General features: G+C 58.6%; 2 protein-coding genes and 1 long non-coding RNA gene across 4 annotated transcripts; 2 read left to right on the top strand and 1 right to left on the bottom strand.

Moving 5' to 3' along the window:
- The first annotated feature begins 704 nt into the window (after positions 1 to 704).
- On the top strand, positions 705 to 7,420 carry LOC106863915 (EH domain-containing protein 2). Its single transcript, XM_088155135.1, is given in 8 exon segments — positions 705 to 937; positions 939 to 1,002; positions 1,005 to 1,122; positions 2,331 to 2,428; positions 3,852 to 3,902; positions 3,905 to 4,263; positions 5,269 to 5,433; positions 6,509 to 7,420. Coding segments are annotated over 8 exon segments (1,599 nt in total). The 5' UTR covers positions 705 to 727; the 3' UTR covers positions 7,043 to 7,420.
- LOC148220566 (uncharacterized) lies at positions 6,652 to 7,838 on the bottom strand. The gene is made up of 2 exons (XR_015798740.1): positions 7,697 to 7,838; positions 6,652 to 6,808 (listed from the first exon to the last, which is right to left on the bottom strand). It is a non-coding gene; the product is annotated as an uncharacterized LOC148220566 (long non-coding RNA).
- Positions 7,550 to 14,045, top strand: NOP53 (NOP53 ribosome biogenesis factor). Of its 2 annotated transcripts, XM_088155136.1 has the most exons (13): positions 7,550 to 8,244; positions 8,410 to 8,474; positions 8,562 to 8,646; positions 8,834 to 9,042; positions 9,159 to 9,229; positions 9,543 to 9,638; positions 9,943 to 10,041; positions 10,215 to 10,382; positions 11,290 to 11,465; positions 12,470 to 12,536; positions 12,823 to 12,899; positions 13,849 to 13,905; positions 13,996 to 14,045. In XM_088155136.1, the coding sequence occupies exons 1-13, from the start codon at positions 7,931 to 7,933 to the stop codon at positions 14,000 to 14,002; spliced, it is 1,491 nt and encodes a 496-aa protein (XP_088011262.1). In that variant the 5' UTR covers positions 7,550 to 7,930; the 3' UTR covers positions 14,003 to 14,045. The 2 variants fall into 2 exon arrangements, with proteins under 2 accessions (XP_088011262.1, XP_088011263.1); XM_088155137.1 differs by lacking the exon at positions 9,543 to 9,638.
- The last annotated feature ends 222 nt before the right edge of the window (positions 14,046 to 14,267 follow it).

Raw genomic sequence — 14,267 nt, 5'->3', positions numbered from 1 at the left:
TTTCCCCTTTTTTTCCCTCGGGATCTCCGCTCTCCCCGCAGATCCGCGAATTCCAGAGGATCCCCGGGGTTATCCCGGGATTTGAGGGGATTCCCTTTGTCCCCCGCCCTTCCCTTCCCACCTCGGGATCCCCCAAATCCCCCCCGTGACCCCCCAGAATCTCCCCAAATCCTCCCTAAACCTCCCCAAATTCCCCCGAACCTCCTCGAACCCTCCAGAATCTCCTGAACCCCCGCAAATTCCCCAAAACCCCGTGAATTCCCCTCAACCCCCCCCAACTTCCCTCGAACCCCCCCAAACTCCCTCAACCCCTCTCCCAGCTCCCCCAAAGCCCCCGAACACCCCCAGAATCTCCTGAATTCCCCCTGAATCCCCCTCAAATCCCCCCTAAACCCCTCCAAACTTCCCCCCAACTCCCCAAACTTCCCCAAATCCTCCCCAATTCCCCCCGAACTCTCCCAAACTCCCCCAAATCCCCCTCCAAACCCCCCAAACTCTCCCAAACTCCCCCAAATCTCCCCAGACTCCCCCCGAATCCCCCCTGAATCCCCTCCAATCCTCCCCAAACTCCCCCAAATCCCCCCCAGACTCCCCAAATCCCCCCTAAATCCCCTCCAATCCTCCCAAACTCCCCCAATCCCCCCCGAATCCCCTCCAATCCCCCCAAACTCCCCCAAATCCCCCCCGAATCCCCTGCAATCCCCCCCAGACTCCCCGAATCGCCCCGATGTTCAGCTGGCTGCGGCGGCAGCGCCCGGTGGCCGCTCGGGAGCCGCCGGTGGCCGAGGCTCTGCGGGCTCTCTACAAGGCCAAGGTGCTGCCGGCAGAGCAATTCTACGCCTTCGGCTCCTTCCACTCGCCCGCGCTGCAGGACGCCGACTTCGAGGCCAAGCCCATGGTGCTGGTCATGGGCCAGTACTCGAGCGGCAAAACCTCTTCTCATCCAGTACCTGCTGGAGCAGGAGATCCCCGGCGCCCGCGTGGGCCCCGAGCCCACCACGGATTCTTCGTGGCCGTCATGCACGGCCCGGCCGAGGGGATCATCCCCGGCAACGCCCTCGTGGTGGATCCCAAAAAACCCTTCCGGCACCTGGGGCCCTTCGGGAGCGGCTTCCTCAACAGGTGAGGGGCTGGGGGGGGGTTGGGATCTGACATCTGGGGTTGGGATATGGGATATGGGGGTCTGAGATGGGGTTTGGGACCTGGGGTCTGGGATCTGAGAGGGGATCTGCTCTTGCATCTGAGCTGGGACTTGAGATCTGGAATGGGATTTGGGATCTGGGATTTGAGATCTGGGCTATGGGTTTGGATCTGGGATTTGGGATTTCGGATCAGGGAGGTGAGATGGGATTGAGATCTGGGATCTGAGATGGGATTTGAGTTCTGGGTTCTGGGATCTGAGCTGGGATTTGAGATCTGAGATCTGGGATTTGGGATTGGGGTCTGGATGTGGGATGGGATCTGAGCTGAGGTTTGGGATCTGGGATTTGGATCCGGGGTCTGTGCTGGGATCTGCTCTTGGATCTGAGCTGGGATTTGGGGATCTGGGCTGGGATCAGTCCTGGAGTCTGAGATGGGATCTGGGATTTGGGCTGGGATTTGGGCTGGGATCCATCCTAGGATCAGTCCTGGGACCTGGGCTGGGGTTCTGGGTTCTGTTCTGGGATTTGGGATCTGGGATTTGGGATCTGCCCCCGGGATCAGCAATTCCAGCCCCGGACTGGATGGTTCAGTCCCACATTCAGCCCCTCCCTCCTGTTTTCCCCAATTTTCTGCAGTTTCCCCCAATTCTCCCATTTTTTCCACCTCGTTTTCCTCATTTCTCCCATTTTTCCCACCTCATTTTCCTCATTTCCCCCCATTTTTCCCATTTTCCACCCAAATCCCCCCAAACTGTGGGGGGTCACACCCCCTCCCCTCCCCCCCTCGCCCCCCCCCTCCCCAAATCCGGGGTTTCTCCTCCCTCCATCCCGAATTTCCTCTTTTAATTCCATAATTATCCCCATTTCCCCCCATTGTTTTTCCCGTTTTTCCTCCGATTCGGGCTCTCCCCACCCCCACCCCCCAAAAACCGGGGGGTCCCGCCCCTTCCCCCCTCCCCCCACACTTTTCCCCCACTTTTTTCTCTTTTTTTTTCCTCTTTTTTTTTCCTTTTTTCCCCCTTTTCTGGTGCCCCCCCGGGATGAGCCATGCCTTTGGAATTCCGCCCGCCCGCTGCCAGTCCCGGCGGCTCGGGCGGGGCCGGGGGGGCTCTGGGGGGGTTATTTGGGGTTTTTTGGGGATTTTTTGGGGTTTTTTTGGGTTTTTTTTTGACCCCCCGGCCCCCCCAGGTTCTTTTGTGCCACGCTGAACAATCAGGTCCTGGAGAGCATCACCCTGATCGACACCCCCGGGATCCTGGCGGGGGCCAAGCAGACGGTCTGCAGGGGTAAGGGGGGGTCCCGAAATTGGGGAGGGGTCCTGGAATTGGGGAGGGGCCGAAAAAAAACGGGAAAAATCCAAAAAACCGCGCGGGAGGAAAGGGAGGGATCCAAAATGCCAATGTCCCTCTGGGGGTGGGGGGGAGGAGGAATCCCAGAATTTGGGGGCTCGAGGGGGGCCCGAAATTGGGGAGGGGTCGCCGAATTGGGGAGGGGTCCTGGGATTTGGGGAGGGGCCGAAAAAATCCGGGAAAAATAAAAAAAAAATTAAAAATAAGAAACGTGGGAAAAGGAGGATCCCAAAATTGGGGAGAGGAATTTGGGGATGTTTTGGGGGGGATCTGGGAAGTTTTGGGGGGGGATCTGGGGGTGGTTTTGGGGGATCTGGGGGTGCTCCCGAGGTGTTTTGGGGAATTTTGGGAATTCTGCCAAGGGTTTGGGTGCCAAAGGGCGGGGGGGGGCGCGGTGGGGGCGGGGCCGGCCCCGAATTCCCGGGAATTTCGCCAAATTTCCAGGCGGGGCCGAACCCCCCGGGGACCCCCCCGGCCCCTCCCCCGCTTCCTCCCCCACCCCAAAATCGGCGGCGGCTGCCAAGGGAGGGGTGGGGGAGGGGCCGGGAATGGGGGGGAGGGGTGGGAAAAAAAAGGGGGGAGGAAAGGGGGGGGTGGGAAAATGGGAATTTGGGAATGGGGGGTGGGAAAATGGGGGGGGGAAGGTTTGGGGTGGGGATGAAATCGGGATCGGTTGGGATCGATTCGGGCTCGGTTTGGGATCGATTTGGGATCGGGGCTGGATTTGGGGAGGGATTTGGGGTTTCCATCGGAATTTTGGGGTCCAATCCCATTCATTTCCCAGGCTATGACTTCCCGGCCGTGCTGCGCTGTTCTTGGGTTGGATTAGGGTCGGATTTAGGATTGATTTAGGGAATTTCAGGATCCATTCCCATTATTCCCCCAAGCTATGACTTCCCAGCCGTGCTGCGCTGGTTCTTGGGTTGGATTATTTTTGGATTAGGGTCGGATTTTGTGTTTCCCATTGGAATTTCAGGATCCAATCTTATTTTCCCCCCCAGGCTATGACTTCCCGGCCGTGCTGCGCTGGTTCCTGGGTTGAATAATTTCAGAATTAGGGTCGGATTTTGTGTTTCCCATTGGAATTATGGATCCAATCCCGTTATTTTCCCCATTTTCCCAGGCTATGACTTCCCGGCCGTGCTGCGCTGGTTCCTGGGTTGAATAATTTCAGAATTAGGGTCGGATTTTGTGTTTCCCATTGGAATTTCAGGATCCATTCCCATTATTTTTCCAGGCTATGACATCCCAGCCGTGCTGCTCTGGTTCCTGGGTTGGATTATTTCAGATTAGGGTCGGATTTTGTGTTTCCCATTGGAATTATGGATCCAATCCCGTTATTTTTCCCCATTTTTCCCAGGCTATGACTTCCCGGCCGTGCTGCGCTGGTTCGCCGAGCGCGTGGACCTGGTGATCTGCTCTTCGACGCTCACAAACTGGAGATCTCGGACGAGTTCTCGGCGGCGCTGGCGGCGCTGCGCGGCCACGAGGACAAAGTGCGCGTGGTGCTCAACAAGGCGGACGCGGTGGGCGCGCAGCAGCTGCTCAGGGTCTACGGGGCGCTGCTCTGGGTGCTGGGCAAGGTGGTGGACACGCCCGAGGTGCTGCGCGTCTACATCGGCTCGTTCTGGGCGCGGCCGCTGCGCAGCGCCGAGCACCGGCGCCTCTTCGAGCTGGAGGAGCAGGATCTGTTCCGGGAGATCCAGGCGCTGCCCCGCAACAGCGCCCGCCGCAAGCTCAACGACCTGGTCAAGAGAGCCCGCCTGGTCAGGGTGAGCTCGGGGGGGTTTTCGGGGGGGTTTGGGGGGGTTTTGGAGGGGTTTGGGGGGGTCTCGGATCACCCTGGGGTGATGGGGACCCAGGGGAATCCGGAGGGGGTTTGGGGTCATTCTGGGGTTTGGGGGTGTTTGGTGATATTTTGGGGGGGCTTTGGGGGGTCTCGGATCACCCTGGGGTGATGGGGACCCAGGGGAATCCAGAGGGGTTTGGGGTCATTCCGGGGGTTTGAGGGACCCCTAAGGGATCCGGGGGTGTCTGGGAGGTGTTTTGGGGGCTCTGGGGTCATCCAGAGTGTTCGAGGGATCCCTGGGGGATCTGGGAGTTTTGGGGGCGTTTGGGGATTTTTGGGGAGCTTTGGAGGGGTCTCGGATCATCGTGGAGCTTCCTGGGGTGATGGGGATCCAGGGGAATCCGGAGAGGTTTGGGATCGTCCTGGGGATTAGGGGGACCCCCCGAGGGATCCGGGGGGAGTTTGGGATTGTCCTGGAGCTTCCTGGAGCTTTGGGGGGATCCCCTGGAGCCGCCCGTGACTTTTTGGGTCCCGGGGGGGGGTTTCTTTCTTTTGGGATGCCCTGGGGGTTCCCATGGATCCGGGGGGTGTTCCCATGGATCCGGGGGTGTTCCCAGTGGATCCGGGGGGGGTTCCCATGGATCCGGGGGGGTTCCCATGGATCCGGGGGTGTTCCCATGGATCCGGGGGGGTTCCCAGTGGATCCGGGGGTGTTCCCATGGATCCGGGGGGGTTCCCAGTGGATCCGGGGGTGTTCCCAGTGGATCCCAGTGGATCCGGGGGTGTTCCCAGTGGGTCCCAGTGGATCCGGGGGGTGTTCCCAGTGGATCCGGGGGGGTTCCCAGTGGATCGGGGGGTGTTCCCATGGATCCGGGGGGGTTCCCAGTGGATCCGGGGGTGTTCCCAGTGGATCCCAGTGGATCCCAGTGGGTCCGGGGGTGTTCCCAGTGGATCCCAGTGGGTCCCACCCCCCGTTTTCCCCCCCCAGGTGCACGCCCTGATCCTGTCGCGGCTGCAGCAGGAGCTGCCGGCGCTGCTGGGGCGCCGCGGGCGCCGCAAACGCCTGATCCAGCGGCTGCCGGCGCTGCTGGGGCGCATCCAGAGCGAGCACCAGATCCCGCCCGGGGACCTGCCCGACCCCGCCCGGCTCCAGGTGACGCCGCCACCGCCACCCCCTGCGGGTTTTTTTGGGGATTCAATGGGGTTTTTGGGGGGTTCAATGGGTTTTTTTGGGGATCTAATGTGTTTTTTTTTGGGGATTCAATAGAGGTTTTTGGGGATCTAATGGTTTTTGGGGGATTCAATGGGGTTTTTTGGGGATTCAGTGGGTTTTTTGGAGGATTCAATAGGGGTTTTTGGGGATATAATGTGGTTTTTGGAGGATTCAATAGGGGTTTTTGGGGATATAATGTGGTTTTTGGAGGATTCAATAGGGGTTTTTGGGGATATAATGTGGTTTTTGGAGGATTCAATAGGGGTTTTTGGGGATCTAATGTGGTTTTTTTCACGGATCCAATGAGGTTTTTTGGGGGATTCCATGGGGTTTTCTTCAGGGATCCAATGGGGTTTTTTTTTGGGAGGATTCAATGGGGTTTTTTTTTTTTGGATTAAATTTTTTTTGGGGGGGGATTCTGTGGGGTTTTTTTTTTGGGATCCAATGTGGGTTTTTTCCAGGGATCCAATGTGTTTTTTTCAGGGATCCAATGGGGCTTTTTTGGGTTTCAATAAGGTTTCTTGGGGAACCCAATGGGTTTCTTTCAGGGACCCAATGATGTTTTTTGGGGGGGAATCCAATGGGGGTTTTTTAGGCCCCAATGATGTTTTTTGGAGGAATCCAAAGGGGTTTTTTTTCAGGACCCAATGATGTTTTTTGGGGGGAATCCAATGGGGTTTTTTTAGGACCCAATGATATTTTTTGGGGTAATCCAATGGGTTTTTTTAGGACCCAATGATGTTTTTTGGGGGTAATCCAATGGGGTTTTTTTAGGACCCAATGATGTTTTTTGGGGGTAATCCAATGGGGTTTTTTAGGACCCAATGCTGTTTTTTGGAGGAATCCAATGATGTTTTTTTTAGGCCCCAATGCTGGTTTTTGGGGGGAATCCAATGGGGTTTTTTAGGCCCCAATCCGTTTTCCAGCTCCCCATTTCCCCCGCGCTCCACCCAGAATTTTTTAACCCCTCCATCCCCGCCAGCCAACCCCATTTTCCCTCTCCCACCCCGTCCAGGAGCAGCTGCTGGCCCAGGACCTGTCTCGGTTGCCGGGCCCCAAGCGGCGGCTGCTGGCCGGGCTGGAGGAGCTGCTGAGCCGGGACATCCCAGCCCTGAGCCCGCTGCTGGCCCACGAGGAGCCCCCGGGCCCGGGCGTGCGCGGGGGAGCCTTCGACGGAGCCCTGGGCCCGTTCGGGGCCGGAGATGGCGACGAGGACGAGGAGGAGGAGGAGGGCGACGACGACGAGTGGGTGGTGATGAAGGACAAGGCCAAATACGACGAGATCTTCTACGGGCTGGCGCCCAACGGGGGCAAGCTGAGCGGGAAGAGGGCCAAGGGCTGGATGGTGGCCAGCAACTTGCCCAGCTCGGTGCTGGGCAGGATTTGGCAGCTCAGCGACGTGGACAGGGACGGGATGTTGGACCACGAGGAGTTCGCGCTGGCCGGGCACCTGATCGGGGCCAAGCTGGAGGGGAGGGGGCTGCCCACGGACCTGCCCCCGCGCCTGGTGCCGCCCTCCAAGAGGAGGCACAAGGGGTCAGCTGAGTGACCCCCCAAAAAAACCCAAAAACCCCCATCAAAATAGCCCAAAGAGCTCCAAAATCCGCCCAGAAACCGCCCAAAAAAACCCCAAAATCAGGGATTTACAGACACCCCCCGCGCCTGGTGCCGCCCTCCAAGAGGAGGCACAAGGGGTCTGCTGAGTGACCCCCCAAGAAACCCCATAAAAGTAGCCCAAAGAGCTCCAAAATCCACCCAGGAAAACCCCAAAATCAGGGATTTACAGACGCCCTCCACGAGGAGGCACAAGGGCTTTGGCTGAGTGACCCAAAACTCCCCAAAACTCCCCAAAATCTCCCCAAAGTAAGGGAGCCAAAAAAATCCCTGAAAGTCAAGGATGCCCCAATAAAGGCAGAGCGAAGCTGAAGGAGCTGTGCTGAATTTTGGGGTGTGGGGGGAGGGCAAAGGGCGCATTTTGGGGGGATTTTGGGGCTCTTTTTGGGGGGATTTTGGGGTTCGTTTTTGGGGGGATTTGGGGCTTTTTCTCAGCTGCTGATGGACCCCGACCTCACCAAGATGGCGCCACGCCCGTGCCAAGCCCTTCTCAAAATGGCGACTCAGCTCTTCTGGTCCTCCCAAAGATGGCGGCGAATCCATTTCCCGCCTCTCCCACAGAGGTCACTACGTAGATTCCGGTCCTTACCATGATGGCGAAAGAGCATTTCTGGTTCTCCCTCTCCTCTCAAAGACTGTGTTGTTCAGAGTCCTTCAGAAGATGGCGGCGAGGCCTCGGCCTTGGGGGACGTCCGGAGCGGGGGCTGGGGCACATCTGAGAAGACTTGTGGCGCGTTTAGGAGGTTTGGGCACATCTGGACGTGTTCTTAACGCGTTTTAAAGTCCCTTTACAGGCACATCCCGACACTCCGACCTTCCTAAAATGGCGGTGCCGCGTTGTCACCCCCCCAAGATGGCGGCCCCGCCTCTTCCCGCCGCTTTTCCGGAAGCCGCCTCAGAAAATTTCCGCTTCCTTCCCGCCCTCACGCGGCTCCCTCACGAAATGGCGGCGGCCGAGTCGTTCCTCGCCTTCAACCCCGCGGCCCGGCCGGGCCCCGGCGCCGCCTCCCGGCGCCGCTCGCGCGGGCCCCGCAACCGCAAGAAGGGCTGGAAACGCTGGAGCGGCCCCGAGGCGCAGCTGGGCCGCGAAATCGGCGATTTCCTGGAGGATGTGGGGCTGCAGGAGAGAGCGGCCGGGTGAGGAGGGGGCGTCACGGGCTTGGGGGGGTCGTGAGGGGGCTTGGAGGAGCTCACAGAGATTTTGGGAGATCCCAGAGATCCCTGGGGGTCTTTGAGGCGAGGTTTGGTGACTCCGGGGTTTTTGAGGGGGGAACGCGAATTTTTGAGGGAAATCTTTTTTAGGGGTCTGATCTCGGAGCAGCCGAACGAGGGCCTTTTCTTCCTGGATACTGGAAACGCCCCTAAAGGTGAGACGTTTGGGTTTTTTTTTTCCCCCAAATTTGACCCCATGAGGATTTTGGGGTGCCCTGACCCCCTCCCCTGACCCTTCCCAGGCCGGCGCCCCAAGAAGCCCCCACAGAAACCCCTTCACGTGGACCTGGTGCTGCAGCCGCTCTCCAAAGTGCCCCCTCCAAAAAAGTGAGTCTGGGGGGTGCTTTGGGGGCTCTTTTCACCCTAAAAACGGAGTTTTGCGTGGGTCCCCACATTTTTCCTCTTTCCCCAATCTCCCTGGAACCCAAATTCCCCCTCAGGGACCTTCCCCATATTTTGGGGTCTCATTTTTGGGGTGTCTCCCCCTCCTCCCTTTTTTTTTTTTTTTTTCCAGTATCTGCGCCCACCAGACCCCGAACGGGCGGAAGGAGAAGCGGCGCCGCGAATTTTGGGAGAAAAAAGCGGAAAAAGGGATTTTCCCACGGGGGGAGAGGCGGCTCCGGGCCCGGCTCAGCCGAGGGGGGGCCCCCACCCCCCAAAAACCCCCCGAGCTGGGGCGCTCCGACCCCCAGAGGGGCTTCTACGACATCTGGGGGGAGCACAGTGAGTCTGGGGGGCGAGTTTTGGGGCGGGGGAGGTCCGGGAGGGTTAAAGGCAGCTTTTAGGGGTGGGGGGGGATTTTGGGGACCCCCTCCCTGAGATCTCTGTGCCCCCCCCAGACCCCCTGGATGCCCCCCTGGCCGGGCAGGACCCCTGGTACCTCCAGCAGACCAAGAAACTGCGGGTGCAGGTGGGAAAAGCCCCCCAAAACACCCCAAAAATCCCTTTGGGAACCCCCCAGAACCCACCCAGGATTCCCCCAAATTCCTTGGAGTCTCCCCAGATTTCTGCTACCACCCAAAACTCCCCCAAAACGCCCCAAAATCCTTTGGGGACCCCCCAGAATCTTCTCTAATCTCCCCCCAAAATCTTCTCTATCCCCCCAAACCCCTCTCGACCCTTTTCCAACCCCCCCAAACCCTTCCTGGGATCCCCCAAATCCCCTTTGAGGCTTCCCCGAGGTTTTGGGGGGGGTCTCATTTTGGGGTCTCCCCTTTTCCCAGCGCCCCCCCCGGCTCCAGGTGAAGCCATCGCCCCTCCCCCCCGTGGAGGTCATCGGCGAGGGGGGCTCCTACAACCCCCCCTTCCAGGCCCACCAGGTTTGGGGGATTTGGGGGGGTCTTGATGGGATTTTGGGGGGGTCCTGAGGGTTTTGGGGGGGTCTTGATGGGATTTTGGGGGGGTCCTGAGGGTTTTGGGGGGGGGGCGAGGGGATTTTGGGGAGCTCTGAGGGGATTTTGGGGGGGGTTCACGGCGATTTTGGGGGTCCCAGAGGGTTTTGGGTGGTCCCAGGGAGGTTTTGGGGGGTTCCAGGGAGGTTTTTGGGTGTCCCAGCGGGTTTGGGGGAGTTTTTGAGGGGTCCCAGGAAGGTTTTGGGGTGACCCTGCCTCTCCTTTTTCCCAGGATTTGCTGCTGAAGGCTCTGGAGGTGGAGACGAGGAGGAGGAGGGAGGAGGAGAAGGTGGAGAGGAGGCTGAAGGTCACCGAGGAGCCGCCCTCGGAGGTGGGCCCCGAAATTGGGGATGGGAGCCCCGAAATTGGGGAGGGAAGACTCGAAATTGGGGTCTGAGCTCTGGAATTTGGGGTCTGAGCCCCAGAATTTGGGATTGGAGCCCCAAAACTCCGGATTGGAGTCCTGGAATTGGGGGTCTGAGCTCTGGATTCGGGGTCCCACAGGAGGCCGTGCTGCAGGAGCAGCTGCAGGGGCTCCTGGAGGAGGAAGAGGAGGAGGAGGAGGAGGAAGAGCAGAAGGAGAAGGAAAAGGAAAATTCGCCCCGGAAACGGGAACAGCCGGGCAGGAAAACTGAGAAACAGAGACGGAAAGAAAAGGAACAGAGGGAGAAGGTGAAGGGATGGGAATGGGAATGGGATTGGGAATGGGGATTGGGGAGTGGGGAATGGGAATGGGGAATGGGAATGGGAAATGGGGATTGGGAATGGGAATGGGAATGGGGAATGGGATTGGGAAATGGGGAATGGGAAATGGGGATTGGGAATGGGAATGGGTTTGGGATCAGGGTTGGGGTCATGGAGCAGGGAATGGGAATGGGGTGGGACCGAGGGATTTGGGATTGGAGCAGGATTGGGATCAGGGATCCCTGGGGTCTCTGATGGATCCGTGGGGTCTCTGATGGATCCCTGGGGTCTCTGATGGATCCGGGGGGTCTCTGATGGATCCGTGGGGTCTCTGATGGGTCTCTGGGGTCTCTGACGGGTCTCTGGGGTCTCTGATGGGTCTCTGGGGTCAGGGATGGATCCGGGGGGTCTCTGATGGATCCGTGGGGTCAGGGATGGATCCCTGGGGTCTCTGATGGGTCTCTGGGGTCTCTGATGGATCCGGGGGGTCTCTGATGGATCCCTGGGGTCTCTGATGGATCCGGGGGGTCAGGGATGGATCCGGGGGGTCTCTGATGGATCCCTGGGGTCTCTGATGGATCCGGGGGGTCAGGGATGGGTCTCTGGGGTCTCTCATGGATCCGGGGGGTCTCTGATGGATCACTGGGGTCTCTGATGGGTCTCTGGGGTTAGGGATGGATCCGGGGGGTCTCTGATGGGTCCGGGGGGTCTCTGATGGGTCCGGGGGGTTTCTGATGGATCCCTGGGGTCTCTGACGGGTCTCTGGGGTCTCTGATGGATCTCTGGGGTCTCTGATGGATCCGGGGGGTCTCTGATGGATCCGGGGGGTCAGGGATGGATCCCTGGGGTCTCTGACGGGTCTCTGGGGTCTCTGATGGGTCTCTGGTGCCCCCAGGCCGCTGCCAGGGCCCGGGCCCGCCGGGCTCTCGTGCAGGCCCAGGGGCTGTTCCAGCTGCGCTCCCTGCGCCGGGCTCTGCTCCTCAGGGACCGGGAGCTGCGGCGGCGGCGGCGGCTGCGGGAACAGCGGCGGGAACGGCAGGAAACGGCCCCGAAACGGCTGGGGAGGAAACGGTGAGGAAATGGGAAATGGGAATGGGGGAATGGGAATGGGGGAATGGGAATGGGGAATGGCAGGAAACGGCCCCGAGACGGCTGGGGAGGAAACGGTGAGGGAACAAATGGGAATGGGGGAATGGGAATGGGGAAATGGGAATGGGAATGGGGAAATGGCCCCGAAACGGCTGGGGAGGAAACGGTGAGGGAACAAATGGGGAAATGGGAATGGGAATGGGGGAATGGGAATGGGGGAATGGGAATGGGGAACGGCAGGAAACGGCCCCGAAACGGCTGGGGAGGAAACGGTGAGGAAATGGGGAATGGGAATGGGGGAATGGGAATGGGGAACTGCAGGAAACGGCCCCGAAACGGCTGGGGAGGAAACGGTGAGGGAATGGGAAATGGGGGAAATGGGAAATGGGAATGGGAAAATGGGAAATGGGAATGGGGAAACGGCCCCGAAACGGCTGGGGAGGAAACGGTGAGGGAACAAATGGGGAAATGGGAAAATGGGAAAATGGGAATGGGGAATGGGAAGGGAAGACCTGGGGTTTAGGCAGAGAAAATGTGGATTTCAGGAGGGGAAAAAAGGGTTTGGGGAGGGAAGAATTTGGATTTAGGGGATCAAAAAGGGATTTAAGGCAAAAGGGGATTGTGGAGGGAAAACGGGAATTGGGAAGGGAAGGAAGATTTGGGGGGGAAATAAAAGGGGATTTAAGGGGGGAAGTAAAAGGGATTTAGGAGGGAAAGAAATGGGACTTAGAAAAGAAATAAAAGGGGATTTAGGGAGGGAAAATGAGATTTAGGAGGGAAAGAAATGGGATTTAGGGGAGAAATAAAAGGGGATTTAGGGCGGGGAAAAAATGGGATTTAAGGGATACAAATGGGATTTAGGGGGGAAATGCAAAGGGGATTTGGGGCGTTTGGGGCTGGGGCTGAGCAGTCACCCCCAGTGTGGGGTGTGGGGGCGCCGCCCCTGCTTTGGGGTGGGATTTTGGGACCTTTCTGGGCCCCCGCAGGTACGAGGAGCCCGACCCTGAGGTGCAGCTGAGCGAGGAACTGCCCGAGTCCCTGCGCAGCCTCCGGGTGGGTCCTGCCGCCCCCTCCTGGGGGGGAAATGCCCAAATCTGGGGGCAGTTGCGGGGGGCGCAGCCCGTGATGAGACCCATCCTTGCGCTGTGAGGATCCCCGGCCTCGGGGGATGTGAAGGATTTTGGGGTTCCCGGGGTTTTGTCGCGTGGACGAGGCCCCGGGGGGAGCTGAGGGTGCCCGGAACCCCCCCGAGAAATGATTTTGGGGAGGGGGGGGGGGGTTTGAAGGAACTGAGGGGTCGCTGAAAATGGAATTCGGGGCTCGTTCCCCAACATTGCAGCCCGAGGGGAACGTGCTCAGGGATCGCTTCAAGAGCCTGCAGAGGAGGAACCTGATCGAGCCCCGGGACAGGGCCAAGTGAGTGACAGCCGGGAATGGGGAAAACAGAACTGGGGGGAAAAACAGAACTGGGGGGAAAACAGAACTGGGGGGGAAAACAGAACTGGGGGAAAAACAGAACTGGGGGGGGAAAACAGAACTGGGGGGGAAAACAGAATTGGGGGGAAAACAGAACTGGGGGGAAAAACAGAACTGGGGGGAAAAACTGAACTGGGGGGAAAAAACTGAACTGGGGGGGAAAACAGAACTGGGGGGGAAAAACAGAACTGGGGGGGAAAACAGAACTGGGGGGGAAAACAGAACTGGGGGGGAAAACAGAACTGGGGGGGAAAACAGAACTGGGGGGGAAAAACAGAACTGGGGGGGAAAACAGAACTGGGGGGGAAAAACAGAATTGGGGGGGAAAACAGAACTGGGGGGAAAACAGAACTGGGGGGGAAAACAGAACTGGGGGGGAAAACAGAACTGGGGGGGAAAAACAGAACTGGGGGGGAAAACAGAACTGGGGGGAAAACAGAACTGGGGGGAAAACAGAACTGGGGGGAAAAACAGAACTGGGGGGGAAAACAGAATTGGGGGAAAACAGAACTGGGGGGAAAAACGGGGAAATTCAGAGGGAGATCCCCAAATCCAGGGGGGAAATCCGGGGGGAAATCCAGGGGGGAAATCCCCAAATCCAGGGGGGAATCCTCAAATCCACGGGGGAATCCCCAAATTCAGGGGAGATCCCCAGATTTGGGAGCAAAATCCTGGAATTTAGGGACAAAATCCCCAAATTTAGGGGGAGACAGTCCCAAGACTTGGGGGGGAGCTAAAATTTTGGGTAAAATTCCCGAATTTAGGGAAAAACCCCCAAATCCAGGGGAAAACTCCCAGAATTTTTGGGGGAACTCCCAGAATTTGGGGGGAGCCCCGAGGGGAAGGCTGTGCCCCCGTTTTTGACCCAATTTTGGGGTTTCCTGCCCAGGTTCAGGCGCAGGTACCGGGTCAAGTACGTGGAGAAGAGATCGTTCCGGGCAGTCACGTGAGTCTGGGGGGGACCCCAAATTTGGGGGGGGGTCTCCACAATGGGGGGATCCCCCCTGACCCCTCCCCCTCCCCTTCTGTGTTCCAGGCTATGACCGGCGCCCCTCCCCCACCCCCCAAAATAAATCCCTTGGAGCAGCTGCGGGTCTGGGGGGGCTTTTTTGGGGGGTCTGGGCTCGTTTTGGGGGGTCTGGTTTCAATTTGGGGGGTCTGAACCCATTTTGGGATGATTTTAACCCATCTTGAGATGGTTTTAACCCATTTTGGGATGATTTAAATCCATTTTTGGGATGATTTTAACCCATTTTGGGGTGGTTTTAACTCAATTTGGGGTGATTTAAATCCATTTTAGGGTGATTT

This window comes from Sturnus vulgaris, chromosome 35 (genome assembly GCF_052056855.1).
Source record: "Sturnus vulgaris isolate bStuVul1 chromosome 35, bStuVul1.hap1, whole genome shotgun sequence".
NCBI classification, from domain to species: domain Eukaryota; kingdom Metazoa; phylum Chordata; class Aves; order Passeriformes; family Sturnidae; genus Sturnus; species Sturnus vulgaris.
This window is presented reverse-complemented; position numbering and strand designations above follow the sequence as displayed.

Excerpts from the sequence above, each read along its gene's own strand:
- NOP53 (XM_088155136.1), top strand. The coding sequence starts at position 7,931 with ATGGCGGTGCCGCGTTGTCACCCCCCCAAGATGGCGGCCCCGCCTCTT. Across the intron at positions 8,245-8,409 it reads CTGCAGGAGAGAGCGGCCGG|GGGTCTGATCTCGGAGCAGC; the intron begins GTGAGGAGGGGG and ends AATCTTTTTTAG. Across the intron at positions 9,639-9,942 it reads CCCCCTTCCAGGCCCACCAG|GATTTGCTGCTGAAGGCTCT; the intron begins GTTTGGGGGATT and ends CCTTTTTCCCAG.